Source organism: Cryptotermes secundus, unplaced genomic scaffold (genome assembly GCF_002891405.2).
Source record: "Cryptotermes secundus unplaced genomic scaffold, Csec_1.0 scaffold557, whole genome shotgun sequence".
NCBI classification, from domain to species: domain Eukaryota; kingdom Metazoa; phylum Arthropoda; class Insecta; order Blattodea; family Kalotermitidae; genus Cryptotermes; species Cryptotermes secundus.
Genome location: NW_019735564.1, coordinates 951,177 through 966,764, shown reverse-complemented (window position 1 = coordinate 966,764; position 15,588 = coordinate 951,177). Strand labels below are relative to the sequence as shown.

At 37.2% G+C, this 15,588-nt stretch overlaps 1 protein-coding gene across 3 annotated transcripts in view; it reads left to right on the top strand.

Annotated features, from left to right (window-relative positions):
- LOC111869610 (cubilin) overlaps nucleotides 1–15,588 on the top strand; it is a 253,251-nt gene that overhangs the window by 127,701 nt on the left and 109,962 nt on the right. For all 3 annotated transcript variants that reach the window (XM_033753496.1, XM_023861259.2, XM_023861260.2), the window contains exons 37-44: nucleotides 1,845–2,069; nucleotides 2,800–2,981; nucleotides 5,082–5,280; nucleotides 6,010–6,231; nucleotides 6,877–7,029; nucleotides 12,932–13,134; nucleotides 13,367–13,501; nucleotides 14,429–14,637. In XM_033753496.1, the coding sequence (XP_033609387.1) occupies nucleotides 1,845–2,069; nucleotides 2,800–2,981; nucleotides 5,082–5,280; nucleotides 6,010–6,231; nucleotides 6,877–7,029; nucleotides 12,932–13,134; nucleotides 13,367–13,501; nucleotides 14,429–14,637 (1,528 nt within the window). The remainder of the gene's footprint in view (nucleotides 1–1,844; nucleotides 2,070–2,799; nucleotides 2,982–5,081; nucleotides 5,281–6,009; nucleotides 6,232–6,876; nucleotides 7,030–12,931; nucleotides 13,135–13,366; nucleotides 13,502–14,428; nucleotides 14,638–15,588) is intronic.

The window sequence follows — 15,588 nt, the reverse complement described above, 5'->3', positions numbered from 1 at the left end:
AGGGCGCCCATATTATAAGGTAAGGTTATAAAACCACAATTTAAGATCATTTTAGTGAAAGTTTCATGTTCCTATCTCATAGAATTTAAGAACAATGATGAATAAATAATTTTCGAGCAAAATTTAAATGGCCGGCTGAATATATTACCGCAGGAGCCGCGGCCGCAGAATTTAAATGACAACATCAAAGGGTTAAATGTCGTGTAGAAGCTTTCGATGGTTGGGTCATTTTCCATTCCCAGGCAGACAAGCCTTCCTGATATGAATTCCTGTTATAAAACTTTCACAAGTGATTTATTAATACTCTTCAGTAATAAGATCAAGTAATAAGTATATATAGCTTAAAATTATACAGAAGAAGCTCTAAAGTAATGAATTTTAAAGGGATATGCCCAATAAGCTCAAAGGTAATGATCCACAGCAGAGGTAGCACACTTAAATAACTTGGACTGTGATTTATCATGTGACTGTAAGGAGGTCCTGGTTAATGAATTATATAAATATAAATATGTGACATTGTCAGCAGGTAATTTTGAAATAAAATCGGAAAAGAAACGCAGTTAAATTTGGTACAAAGTTATGGGAGTCTGAATATTGACATGAGAGCTGAGGAACAGGGAAGAGGGGTGTTACCTTACCTGCCTGCATCTCCCTTTCGATCAAAACTATCAAGTCTCTCCCCTCTCCAACTCTTTGTTACGATTCCAGAGAGTGCCAAAGGCATGAGTATGTTCTCAGAATTGTGATGTCTATATAACAGGAGTTTCAAGTCCCACAAGAGGACAGCTATGGTTAAATCATTGCAGCATAGAGCAGACATGCATATAGAAGCAGATATGAAACCTTGGCAGTTTAGTTGGAGTAGATGAGAAAAGGTGTGTGTAATGCAGTGCAGACAATTGAACTGATTACAGTGCAAGGAGAAAATGCAAGAAAAGGGTATTGCTGAGGCTGAGTAGAAGTGTTACAGTGCAGTAACAGCTGAACAGAGAATTTACCCGCTAATGGCGAGAGTAACTGCTCCAAGCAACTGTAAATATTACAGTACAGATATTTCACTAGATGGAACTGAATGATCAGCTGCATATCTCAGCTGGCTTCATCCCCATGGGAGAAAGCCTCTGGCAACTAATGGTTGGGCTGCACAGCATGTCTGGGAATAGTGTGAAGAGAAAAATAGTGTGCCATGTTTGCTGATTGTCATCATTTGTCCAACCTATTCTCTTGGTTAATACTTAGAATTGCAGTGTTTTTGGACTTCATCCATTGTCTGGTATTCTAAAGAACATTACATTTTGGAAACTAGATCTGTTTCCATCTGCAGGTGAAATGGTGGGAGGCACCTACTCTTTTGGGTTTGTTACAAAGGGCTAACCACTCTCAGTAATCCTGAGTGTTATGAACCATGATCAGATTTTATTCTTTGTTTTCATTTAAAATTTAAGGGTGGAGTTCCATCAGCATAAATGAAATATGGTCCAAATTTAAAACCTTGATCTAAGATATGCCGAAGATTATCATTTTCTTGTAAAATGTTTCATCAAAATCTGTTACAGAGCATCAATTTTTGTCACATTGATTTTTTCTAAGTGGACGTTCAGATCTGCCGCTATGTATACAGTTTCTTATATTAAATGTTAATAACATTTCACAAAATTAAAGTAATTTAAAATCTGTTTGGATACAGAAGTTGTGTGTTAAAAAGAAAAGATACATTTATTGACTCCAAACTACAAGCAGAACAAAGATGTATGTAGGTTGTGAAGTGCTTAAAATCTGAACTGTTCATATGATAGTGTCTTTATAAAGAACTAAGTACAGATTCTGTGTTTCTGTATCCACAGGTAATCGCGTGCTGATAAGCTTCAGTCTGTTTGAACTGGAAACCAGTGATTTCTGCAATGAAGACTATGTAGAACTGCGTAAAGATAGTGCAGTAGGATCATTGATTGGTATATACTGTGGGAGTGACATACCCAGCAATATCACTGCAGCTCATAACATGTGGATCAAGTTCCAGAGCAGTGGAACAGGCACTGCACGCGGATTCATAGCTGATTATAGCATGTGTGAGTGTTGACATTATTCTCCATAATTGCAGGCCAGTTTGTCTCAAATGACCCTCCATAAGTGAAAGGTCTTGTGGAAAGTTATTGTGATTAAATTTGCATCTCCATTATTTCTCACTGTGCAGGGATGTGGCTGTGATATCCATGTCCTTCAGGTAAAAGTTACAAAACAGCATGAAAAATAATACATATTATTTGTTCTTTTAGGTAATATGAACTGTTTTTTAGAAGTTTTATAACTATGATATTATAAAAATTATTTCATGTACAATGTTTTACTTTCTATTTTATACTGTAATCTGTAGCCTAAGGCAGACAGTGTATGTTTCATCCCTGAAACATTTAAATATCTGTGAATGTCTGGGGCACCATGTAGTAGAGTACATGAGTATTAGCGAATTTGGTGAAAACCAGCATATCTTCATTAGACAGACATCTTTTCTTCTACCATATTCTTGTTAATCACATACAACTTGTCTGAGAGTCTGAAACAGTCAGTAGTACCAGAGATAAGCAGAATTCCTATGAGACCAGACAACATTGACCTCCACCAGTATGTTTAGTGTGTTGTTTTATTTTATAAACACACTTTTTGTCTCTAATCAATGATCCTTGTTTAATTTAAGCAGAAGCCACCTTAAGCCTGGTATTCTGTTTGATGCATTATGAGGGCTCAGAGATTATTTGTGTTTGGCTTGCTTTTGACTGAATTTTGGGTTTATGTTTACAGTGCATGGCAATGACCTCAGTGGTCCAGCAGGACAGGTGGCATCACCACTCTATCCCAGCTCTTACAGGCGTTATGGTTCATTCTCCTGGAGGATCATGGTGGATATTGGCCAAGCAATTGCTATAACTTTCAAGGAATTCTTCATTGAGTTTTTCTTTTCAAATTGCATCGCCTCTGTTGCTGTGAGTAATGAAATGCACTTCTTTGTTTCTGTTCACAACCTTTTGTTTAAGAGCATAGCTACTAAGTGATGGGCTTTCGTCCTGGAAGTTTAAATTTAACTTTTAAATGCCAGAATTTCAAAATAATGGTAAGCTTGAACTGGCTGGAGTTTATTTAAATGCCCGCTGCTGGTGCGCTTTTAAATGTCCGTTGGTACCCTGTGTTTTAATGTCCATTCATGTTAGGGCGCTTAAACAATTTTAAGCATTGTGTTTAAAAATGCTATATCTAACAAAATTTTTATGATAAATGGATGGAATTAACTTTGTTTGTATCAGCAAAGAACATAGCATCGCATATTATAATGGAAGATCTGACCTTTTTATTTTTGATGCGTACTATAAAAATGGTTTCCCTGTTCTTAATATAGTTGTTCTGCATTATAAATTAATTCCTGCTTGTAACACTTGACATACTTTAGCAGTCCCTGGTGTCAAAAACAGATGGAAGCAATAAAATCATTTGATTCTCTGCTGGCAAATTTTAGATCTTTGTTACACTCTTCAGATTTTCGAATATTTTGACTGAAGGACAGAAGAATGAAAGCATGGCTATTCAAGGAAAAGCTAGAGGGGTCCCTTCTTCAGTGCTAAGACCTTCCATTGTAGCTGCAAGAGATTATTGCCTTTTCTATGGTCATGAACAGACAGTTGCATCAAGGCTGAGATACAGAGTGTGATCTGTTTTCTGTGTGTTCATAGTGAAATCAAATACTGTAGTTTCATGTCAGCCTATATAGACATCAAGCAGATAGCAACAAAAAAGGTATGTACATCGAATTTTACTATATATTTTAAACATATTAATCTGCAGAATCTGCAATAAAAGTACTGGCTCATGGATGAGTTTGGGCATAACTCATATGTATACTCTTTTTTGTTGTTGTTCACTTAGATATCATTGTAATTCCTCTATTATGGTTTTACTCAAGTCTGTCTGGTAATTACTGCATTTAAAAATAAATATTTAGGACTGTGCATGCATTTCTAGTAGTGGTGTGTGCGCGCGCTTCCAGCAGCGGAGTTTAAATGCCTGACTGGCCAAATTGGGGTACTTTGGCCATGATGACCATACTCATCACTGGCCCGATCAGGGTACTTTGGATGTTAAAGGTTAAGCAATTTTAAGGTCTTGGTTTTCATATGTTCCAAGTGCACACTACACTGTACACTTTTATATAGTTTGTGTTCAGCAATAGTGAAGAATTAAGAATTGCAATGTTGTTCTCATCTCATTGATATGGCTATTTTGTGATATACTCTGCAGCCATAAGTGTTATTCAGATTATCAGAAGAAATATCATACACGTATTTACTGGCATAATTGACGTACCTCTGTAACCCCCTCCAAAAAGTGTGTGTGAATCTTGTGATTTGTAAAATATTCAAATACTAAATTTCAGGATAAATGATACCAACTCCGTCCCAAGTGCAAACAATATAACTACTAATTTTCAAGGGCCTAATTGAACCTGTGTACTCAAATTGTGATAAAATTGTATACATGGCACTTATAGTATGAGAACGTTAGTATGTGTGATTGATCTCAGTTCAGTTTCTGCCAGAGTCATTAAATAAATTACATATAAATAAATGTTACTGACTTTAAAGATCATTTGACATAAGAACGTGATTGAATATTTTGTGTTTTCTGAATCTCTTGCTACAGAAATTTTTGCATTGACTCTTTGATTTCAAGAAATGACTAACATAACCACATAGCCCATTAAGTGTGCACTGTCCAACCTATTTCTATTCCTGTACCAAGTAGCTTATGCTACTTGGCTTATGCTGCTTATTGTACAGAATTATTGCAAATACTGTCAAAGGTTTCTGATGTGAGTGTGTATCTGTGAAAATTAGAAAAGTTGTGCAGTCTGAGAACGGTGCAGGTAGCTGTGTGTAATTACATTTTGGAAACAGTCTCTCTTTCAGAATAGAATTTAAATTTTGCTTGCATCTGTATTATATACACAGTTTTAGTGACTTACAGCTTGAAGTCATTCTCAAACCTTTCACTTGTATCTGTAAGAGCTGCAGTTAAATTATGGTATGTTGCAGGTCTATGACGGGTTTGATCAGACTGCACCATTACTCTTCAAAGGATGTAGAGGTGATTTACCAGACCCATTCACATCAAGTTCTAACATTGTTTACATTTTGTTTGAGTCAGTTCCTGTCCATCATGGCTCAAAATTCCTATTGGAGTGGCTGCAGGTGGACAGGCAGATTACCAGTGTGACTGTACCACCACCTACAGGTGAGTAGTGGAGAGCTTCACACTGTATAGTTTCTCAGCAATAGCCATGGTACATCAGTAAAACCTGCATATTTATTAACCTGTCTATAACATGGACATTTGTACCTTCATTGGTGGTTATCATACTCAATACAGGTAACTGTATACACATGACCTTTCTTGTAAAGAAGTATTCACCATTGGTTCTAACATATCAGTGTACATTTTCTATGTTGCTGTTATTTGTAATATGAAGTTAGAAAGTACACATGTGGAGAAACTTCAGTACTAGGCTGTTCATATCCAGTTTCTTGAAAAGTAAGGTAATCATTTAATTGATGCTCATAGCTGTGTCAGGAGGCAAACAAAGAAACTGGTAGACACAGTTTGATGACACTGTTGCAAATAATAGACTGTCTTCTTTCAGAACATTCAGGTAGCTGGATTATATGCTTCATGCTTCATGACATTAATATATATATTAATTATAACCCAAAAAATAATTTCTTTTGAAAAACTTCATATAAAGAAGGTGTTCAGTTGCTCTCATAAGCTCTGTGTTCACATAGGCATTGAATGCTTTGGAAGCTAGAGTTAATATCATGCAATATATTATGCAGTGAAGATTTCATAATTATATAGTATTAGAAGCCATCACAAGTGAATTTAATGTATCAGGTTTATCATTGACAAACTGTTATAAATTTGCATTATTTTTTGTGACTGTGATAGTATTTTGGAATTTATCAGTTCCAGGATGTGGAGGTTTGGTAAGCCTGCAGATAGGCAGGAACCACTCTAGTGAGAAAGTCACATTCACCAGCCCAGGGTATCCTGAGGGCTATGCTCCCATGCTGAACTGTGAGTGGATCTTTGAAACCCCACCAGGTTATCACCTGAGCTTAGTTTTCCATGACATGGACCTAGAGCAGTCTTCATCCTGCTACCTCGACTATGTGCAGGTGTACAAAGGTAAGAGGCATGTCCAGTGCTTTACAGGGACTCTTATTACAAGTCTGACTGTGAACAGTTTATGTTGCATTCAAGACTTAAATGATTGAATGAGTGATACATCAATGCAGCTAGGTGCTGGAATATAATACTACTTATGTAATTTTAAATAGAGATAGATACCCATCAGAAGTGATGAGCACTGGCAAGAATGATGGCAGAAGCATGTATGGTCTGAAGGAACCAATTTCTAAGAGTATCAGCCTCCCATTCTTTTAAGTACATTATCTTGGTTTTATACAGATTCGTTATCAATAATTTTTACTACAGTCCATTCGTGGAGACGAGACAGTCAGTGTAAACAAAGCAAGCCCCGTGTCGCCACAGCGGACAGCAAGGAGTGGACAAAGCGCGCAGTTACTTCAGTGTACTCACTGCATTCGGACGCACGTTAACCTGCATTCAGACTGAAGAGTGAACTTTGGACGCCCCTGCAAGGGTACACGCATCACGTGATCACTGCATGATTTCATTCAAAGAGTGAAGGAGGTACCGCGTGCATTTGTTTACGAGGACTCTCGTCTCCGCGAATGGACTATAGTTCTTATATTTCACACGTATTCTACGGAATGACTAATGTAAACACTTTCTTTTTTATGTTGGCAGGTCGACGAGGGTTGCCTGACTGGAGGCTCATGAAGACACTCTGTCTGCCAAATGCAACTTATGAGTTAATTGAGTCCACAAACCTGATGAAAGTTGTGTTTCACTCAGACTATTATGTAAACAAAACTGGTTTCAAAGGAAATGTTAACATAGGTAAATATTGAGATATAAGTAGTTGTTATTAGTTTTTATAACTGCAATAAGACCTCACTAATTTGGACTAATTGAGGGCTAACCATTTTCCAAATTATTATAAGTCCGAATTACAGAAGTGCTACTGAAAATATGTTCAAGGAAGTTATGAAATGGACTTCACTTGCCTTTTTTAGACAGTACAACTTTATCTTGAAACTTAGATTGCATATCATAAAATAAACTTACTTGTCATAAAATTTAAGTTTTGATGTCAGTCTTAAAAGAAATTAGGTAGTGTACATACTTAGTGCTATTAAGACCATGTTAAGAAGTGAACTTATTTTGATTTGTGTTCCTCTTTTATACTGTTCATTTACTACATCTTGCTGATCGTGGCAATGTGATCATCAGTGTCATAATGCGCAAAAGGAAAAACTGAATTATCATGAATTTTGAATTAGTGAGGCGCTCTACTTATATCAGTGCTTATTCATTTCTTCCATATTTAAAGGATTTTCACCTCTTTCATGGAAATTTAAGATTCACTGTCAGGTTGCTGGGGTTGACATGCTTTCAGTATACAGCCCTAGTCATGTTGTGGTTTCATACCTAACTTTCTTAGTTTCCATAGCTGTACGGTGCATCAACCCAGTATGCAGTTTCTTACTTGATGTCCTCCTGCAACATGGACACTTGAATCAAAGTTTAGGAGTGAACTTGTACTGCAGACTCTGCTGTGTACTATAATGCTACATTTTCTTGTCATCTACACATCTTATAGTAAGCTTGTGTTCCAAGGAAGCATAGAGATATCTGTAGAAAAAATTAGTAGCCACTGAATAATAAATTAAGGAGCAAGTTATAAAAATTAACATATGAAATTGTAAACACAGTATGATAAATTTATACATATAACATAGAATCTGTCTTTTAAACAATGTAAAATTAACAGTAATGGTCACATCTGTATATCACTGCATCTTTCATCAATGGAAATAATGTCCTATTTGTCATTATGTAATAAGTTATTGATTGAACCGTATAGGTTTGTATTTAGCAGTAACAAAAGCACATATCTGTAATTTTCATTGCTTTGAACGATATGAAATCTATTATGCTTTTATCTTTCTAGTTCAGTGTAGGTCCATTTGTTCTTAATATTCTTTTGATTGAATGGTTATCAAAATTTCCAGGAAAAATTATATAATTTGCTTTGTTAATTGGTGGTGATTCTGTCATTTGTAAAAAAAAATTACTCCTGATGTTTCATGCTCTTGGTGTACTCCACTATAGATCTGAGTATATTATGTTATTTCTCTAGTACTTTTCAGCTTCTTTTTCATTCCTTAAATTATTATAATTTCTTCCTTTTAGTTCGCTTTGAGTTATGTTCATTACAAAGTAAGAGACATTTACAGCAAATTCATCATGTTGGGAAATACAAATGACAGTGAAGACTGTTGTAATTAACAGTGACTTTTTAAACTTAGTGTCCTTCAGTCAGAATGTGCTTTTTGCTGTAACACCAGTAGTCAGTTTGGAGTTCATAATGTATCAGAAAATCTGCCACTATAATGATGACTTGTTACAGGCAATTATTCTTCTGAGTTCTGAAGCCATTCCCAGAATCAAAGTGCATATGATCGCAGTTATGTGTTTGACCAGTGAAGCTGAAGGAATTTCAAAGCAATTGATAATTATTGTATAACACTGAAAATACATGTTAATCATACTGACAGATTTCCACTTGATAGACAAAGAGATATATTGATGCACATTTAATAACAGTCAGAATTCATACAGTAGTGGGAACCATTAAACAAATGTGACATTACCTAGTCTAGCATCATTACTTGTGTGCTGCCCGAATCAAGGTCATAACAACTTCAGCACTGAGTTAGATTGCAGCTGTAATGGTTCTACTGCTAGTTAATGGGCATACTATTTCCATTAATATTACAGAGTATTTCAGTTTACGGTTCAAGAAGCCAAAGAGAAGACTTTACACATGGAAGGCACCTGGGGATTGGAGGCAGCATCAGCTGGACTACATCCTTATGAAACATCGATTCAGAAACAGTGTGAAGGGTGTGAAAACACTGCCTGGGGCAGATATTGACTCTGACCACAACTTACTGGTTGCCAAGTTTCAAACCAGGTTGAAGAAAATTATAAGATTCCAAAAGCGCAGACCTAGATGGGATTTGGAGAAGTTATATGCTCAAAGACAAAGCGTGCAGGAGACCCTAGAAGAGAAACTCAGTGCAATTGAAAGTGAAAGCGGAAATGCCGAAGTGCAATGGAACAATATAAAAGAATGCATGTTAGATACTATTAGTGAATTGGTTGGTAAAGTTGAGAAGATAGCAAGAAAACCATGGGTTACACAGGAGATGATGAGTAAAATGGAGGAGTGAAGGAAATGGAAGAATGTAAACAATGAAGAAGGCAGGAGGAAATACAGGAGACTGAGGAATGAATTGAAAGGAGCCACAGACAGGACCAAAAAGGAATATCTTGAGAAGATATGTAATGAGATTATGGAATTTCAAAGAACAGGCCGTTATGATTTGATGTACATGAAGACAAAAGAACTAGGATGGAAAGAGAATCATGGGATTCAAAATGTTGGCATCGAAGACTCCCAGGGGAATAGAATAGTAGATCAGAGGCAAGTGCTGAAAATTTGGGAAAATTATATTACAGAACTATATGATCGACCTAATCGGCCAGAAACCTTAGAAGTTGAACCGGAAGAAGAAGTAGATACAGACGAGAAAGGACCATATATTTTACAAAGTGAGGTGGAAAAAGCTATCAAGGAAATGAGGAAGGGAAAGGCTACAGGAGATGATGATGTACCTGGAGATGTGCTCAAGTTACTGGGAGAAGGTGGTTTGAAAACACTGACAAAACTAATGAACACCATATATGAAAGTGGAGAGTGGCCCAAGGACTTTACAGAAGTTACAATGATTGCCTTAAAGAAAAAGACAAAAGCTACAAAATGCAGCGACCATCGCACAATAAGTCTTATTGCACATACAGCAAAGATAATAGCAAAGATACTTAAAAGAAGAATTGAAAGGAAAATAGAGGATGTACTTGGAGAAGATCAGTTTGGATTTAGAAGAGGAAAAGGAACCAGGGATGCAATTGGGATGATGAGAATTATAGCGGAACGAACTTTGGAGATAGATGAAGAACTGTGTGTTTGCTTCATAGACTGGCAGAAGGCATTTGACCGGGTAAACTGGACCAAATTAATGCAGATCCTGAAAGAAACAGGTATCGATTGGCATGAAAGAAGATTGATTAGCAAATTGTACATGGATCAGAAAGTTAGAGTACGACTGGACAGGGGGGAGACAGGAAGTGTGCAGATTGGAAGAGGAGTTCGACAAGGATGCTGTTTATCACCAATTCTGTTCAACTTGTACAGCGAATGCCTTACCAAGGAAGCTCTGGATGGGCTCGGTGACTTCAAAGTAGGAGGGCAAATTATTCAAACTGTGAAATATGCAGATGACCTTGTGTTAATGGCTAAGGAAGAAACTGTGCTACAGGGCATGATTGATAGACTAATTGAAATTGGAAGGTGCTATGGCATGGAAATGAATGTGGAGAAAACAAAAGTAATGAAAATTTCGAGACAACCAACCCCAGTCACAATAAAGATAGACCAAAAACAAGTGGAGAATGTGAAATGTTTTAAATATTTGGGTAGCTTGTTAACAGATGATGGAAGGTGTACTTGTGAAATTAAATCCAGGATTGCCATGGCAAAAGCTGCATTTAGCAAGAAGAAGAATCTTTTTACCAGCAAATTGGACTTAAATTTGAGGAAGAAACTAGTGAAATGCTACATTTGGAGCATAGCTCTGTATGGGGCTGAAACATGGACACTTAGGGCAGTAGATCAGAAACATCTGGAAGGTTTCGAAATGTGGTGTTGGAGAAGGATGGAGACGATCAGTTGGACTGATTATGTGAGAAATGAAGTGTTGATTAGAGTCAGTGAGCAGAGGAATATCCTACATGAAATAAGAAAACGGAAGGCTAATTGGATTGGTCATGTTTTACGCAGAAACTGCCTTCTTAAAGAAGTTATTGAAGGAAAGATAGAGGGGCGGATAGAAGTGACAAGAAGACGAGGAAGAAGACGTAAGAAGATGCTGGATAAGATGCTGGATGAACTTCGGGACAGAAGAGGATACTGTCATTTGAAGGAGAAAGCTCTAGATCGCATTAAGTGGAGGAATTGTTTTCGAAGTGACTATGGACCTGTCGTCTGACAGATTACTGATGATGATGATGATGATTTGAGTTTAGTGTTAATACGCCTGCTTTTTTAAAAACTATTATAAAAATTACATTTATTATCACCTTAAATACAGTATACACAACATAAGATAACATTTACTACATTTACTGCTGAAACACAAACATGTGAATATATGCAGCACCTCTGTTATAATACAAACTGCATAGGCCATGTGTTAAAAGTTGTTGTTTTCATTGGTGAAAAATTGTTGGTAGGAAGAGGGTGGAATATCCTGCATTGTCCCTTGGAGGTATGTAAGAGAATGAGGTGGTGGTACTTATCTTTGTCACATTTACCCCATCCATGTTTCTGATAATGAAATATGCAAAAATGCTGCATTTCCAGTACTAATAGCTGACTCACGTGTTATATTTTAGCGTCCTGTTGCACTGATTCATGTCCATGATTTATGCTAACCGTCTTACAGTGCACACACTTTTTCACCTTACTCTTCTCCTTTACACTACATGTTTCAGCACTAATGTGCCATCTTCAGGTGCGTCTCTATGCACGTCTAACTACTGAATTGCATGCCCTGATGTCTTCATACTAAAGTGACTAAAATATATATTCGTCATGTATAATAATACATTTTAAATATTAAAACTTTTCACGATTAGTCATGATTAGGCCTGTGTGGATGAGCTGATTGAGACGCTGTTCATTGTGAGGAGTGGCAGCTGAGCAGGAATGCCCAGGGTGTGGTTTGTCATGCACTTCACTTCCACTACTGTTGAAATGCACTACCCACCACCTCATTGTGCTAACATCCACTATACTTTCTCCGTACACCTTTAGGAAGCATCAATGGATGTCAATGGGTGCAATTTGTTCGGCAGTGAGAAATTCAATAACATCTCTGTTTCATACACACTTCTATGTCAGACGCTATTTTGGTAGACTGCACTGCTGTAGCTATCTGTCGCACGACAACCAAACTAACAGTACATTGGCAGGAAGGTTCAACCTTTACTACAACACCACCAACATCCAGCTCAGATGTTACAGATTAACACAAAAAAATAGGAGGCATTATATATGGAGCACCCTAAGTATTTTTATGCAGGTCCATAAACCATTAAAAGGCTGTCATTATATTGGAAATTCAGATTTAATGTTGTCATTGTAACTGAAGAATATGACTGTCTAACATTATTAAACTGTTGTTACATAATAAAATGTTTGTGTGTCCACAAAGTACCTTCAGGGTTTTGAAAAATTGTGGTGCAGAAAAAATTGAGCTAGCCACATATACATTCTCCGTGCTACCAAGGGAGCCCTACTGAGGTCAGTAAAAATCTTCCAGAGTTTCACTATGATCTGCTGCAAATCGCATGTGACTAGTTCAATTTGTTGGCACACCACAATTTTTCAAAACCCTGAAGGGACTTTGTGGACACGCTGTATAACCAGACTTCTCACTGAAACATCAAACTCGTACCAATACTGTTAAACTGTTTTATCTCTTGAGGTAGTGACATTATTGGAGCAGTCTTACTAGAGTAATATTTTAGGGTCTGCCATGATGAATCCTTTGTGTCAAAGCATTTAATGTTGATCAACAACTATTCAGCAAATGTCTGTCTGTCATAACAGTGTGTGGTGGATTGCTTACTGGACCAAATGGTGTGATTGACATGCAAAATGAGACTCGAGCACTCCATTGGTTCTACACATACCATCATCTGCAGTGTGAATGGAATATCACTGTGCGAGTGGGCAGGACTATAGCAGTTGAGTTCCCTGTGTTCAATGTTCCATCAAGGAATACATCTTATTGTGCAGAGAACTCCATTGTGGTAAGTGACACTTTGAAAGCCACATGTATTACTGTTTCTACAGAACTGTGTGATCTGTGATGCCCATTTGTTCTGAGAGTAAAGGAAGGGCAAGTTTTCCTCTGCCACAGCTGGAACACTTCCCACAGGAATACTTTACTTTGCAGCCCCTATAATCTGCTGTTATGATACAAGATATGCCTACTATCATTCTACCGCTTGGTTTACCTGTATACTTAAATTGTTGTTACAGCTAAGGAATGGAAGATCCCGCAACTCTCCAATGTTGGGACAGGGGAGATACTGTGGCACACAACTTCCAAGAGATATACCTGAGACATCAGCAAATGAACTAAGTGTTACATTCATAGGTTTATCAGCAGCAGCAGTAAGTTCATACAAAGCTTTTCTGAGTATGATAATAAACAAAAGGTAATTCTGAATAGTCCTATCTTCTGGGACATGATGCCATGTAGCAGCAAGGAGAGTGCTTGTTGCTTGCTTATATGCTTGCTGGATGTTCTCTTTAACTCTGAAGATGGAGGCAATATATTCTTCCAAAACATTACTAAACATCTACCAAACTACATGATGTCACATTCTAGAAGATAGTACTTTGCGTAGGTCCCACCATGAGAACCTCATATCTCACAAATATTAATTATTATTATCTGCATATAGGTCGTAATGAAGCACGTGGCTGTTCTAATTCACTCACATAAACTATCAGGATACCAGAATATATTTTATTCTGTTTTGTGGATACCAAAGTCCCAATGGAAATAAAGTGAAGATTGTCTTTCAGAGAATTACTTAACCTTGGATCAAATGACAGTTTAGTTAAGAATGGCAGTGTGCATGCTTATAGTATGTGTATCTACAAATCATAGTTATTCTTTATATAAAATCGCGAATGTTAAAGTCATTCCCATAAATGGATATCATTTCACATTTTTTCCCCACAACTTTGTTTACCCATGTGTGATAGTTTGGATTGCAATCTTCTAGTGTATCATACCTCTACTTTCATAGGTGTTATCAACATATTGGCATAGTCAGCCACCTCTTCTTCACAGAGATAAGTGAAGCTAGGATATAGGTAGGTTATACAGTAAAGATGGGAGGGATTGGGATGTAGAGAGCTGGAGGATGCCCAGTCAGAAGCAGGCTAGGAAAGAGGAAATATAGCCCTGTCTGAGTCAGCACGATCAGGGAAAGACTCTAATAATGGCCCACAGCTTTAAATTATGCCTGTAATAGGTAATAATTCCCTGAGTGACAAAGTAGAAGCACTTAAGAGGATGTATCATTTCAGATATTCAAGTTGGTTTACCGAGAAGTGTCAGTGGCTTGTGGTGGTCGCATAGTGCTTTCTGCAGAATATGACTCAACTGTGATCATGTCACCACGATACCCTAATGTTCCACCACCACATACTGAGTGTGAGTGGATCTTCATGGCTCCTGCGGGTGAGAGGCTGCATTTGGAGTTCTTGGAACGGTTTGATGTAACCTCTTCACCAGAGTGAGTATCTCTGAGATATATCAGAATTGTAATACTTTTACTGTTCTGTTTATAGGTGTTCCTAGGTGAATTCAAAGCTAGTATGAAGGTCATCTATGTACGATATTTAATTGTGTACTTTTCTTACTGCAAAACTCGTGTCTGAAAGTGTGAATGTGAATACTGGTTTCTGCGGGATATTTTTATGCATTAGATTGAGGTGGTTACTGTGACTGTGATTTGGCAACATGGTACATAGTTGATTCCAAAAGTAAGGTCTCCAAAGCGCTCGGTAATTTTTCATGCGGCTGTTGGCAACCCTGTTGCATTCGTTGCTTCCCCCACTCCCCCCAATACCTACAAGCATGCGCGCTNTGATAGAAGTTTGACCAATGCTTAATTTTTATTGAAAATGCTATTGAAGTTCAATATGTATAATCACATACTGTACGTGGGATCTACATGATTCCTTGATGAGCACTGAGATGAGAATTCTCCATGATAAACTTCTGACCAGTGCATAATTTCTGCTGAAAATGCAATGAAAATCGAATGTGATATAGCAACAAGGTATGGATATTCATACCTACAGACTCCACTATGTTATACATTCATTAATATTGAGATGAAAATCCTTGTTCATAATATTTCAGTCAAAGCATAATATTCACAGGAAGTAGAATTAGCTTTCCTTGTACTATGTTGCCTTAACTTCAGTCAGTTGGGTTGTTGGGTGGGGCAAAATTATCTCAGTCAATATTTTATCAAGGGTAAAAATGTGGAGTTTAAATTGACTTCTAAAATGTATTGTCTAAAAGTAATAGGGTGAAAATTATGTGGAGGCCTAAATTACGAGGGCTATTCAGAAACTAACCTCCGTTTATTCTAGGCAACTAATGTAGGAGTGGGGGAGAATTCCTGCATGTGAGGTAGCTTCGCATGATTCATTGCCTTTTAAGCAATCACATAACT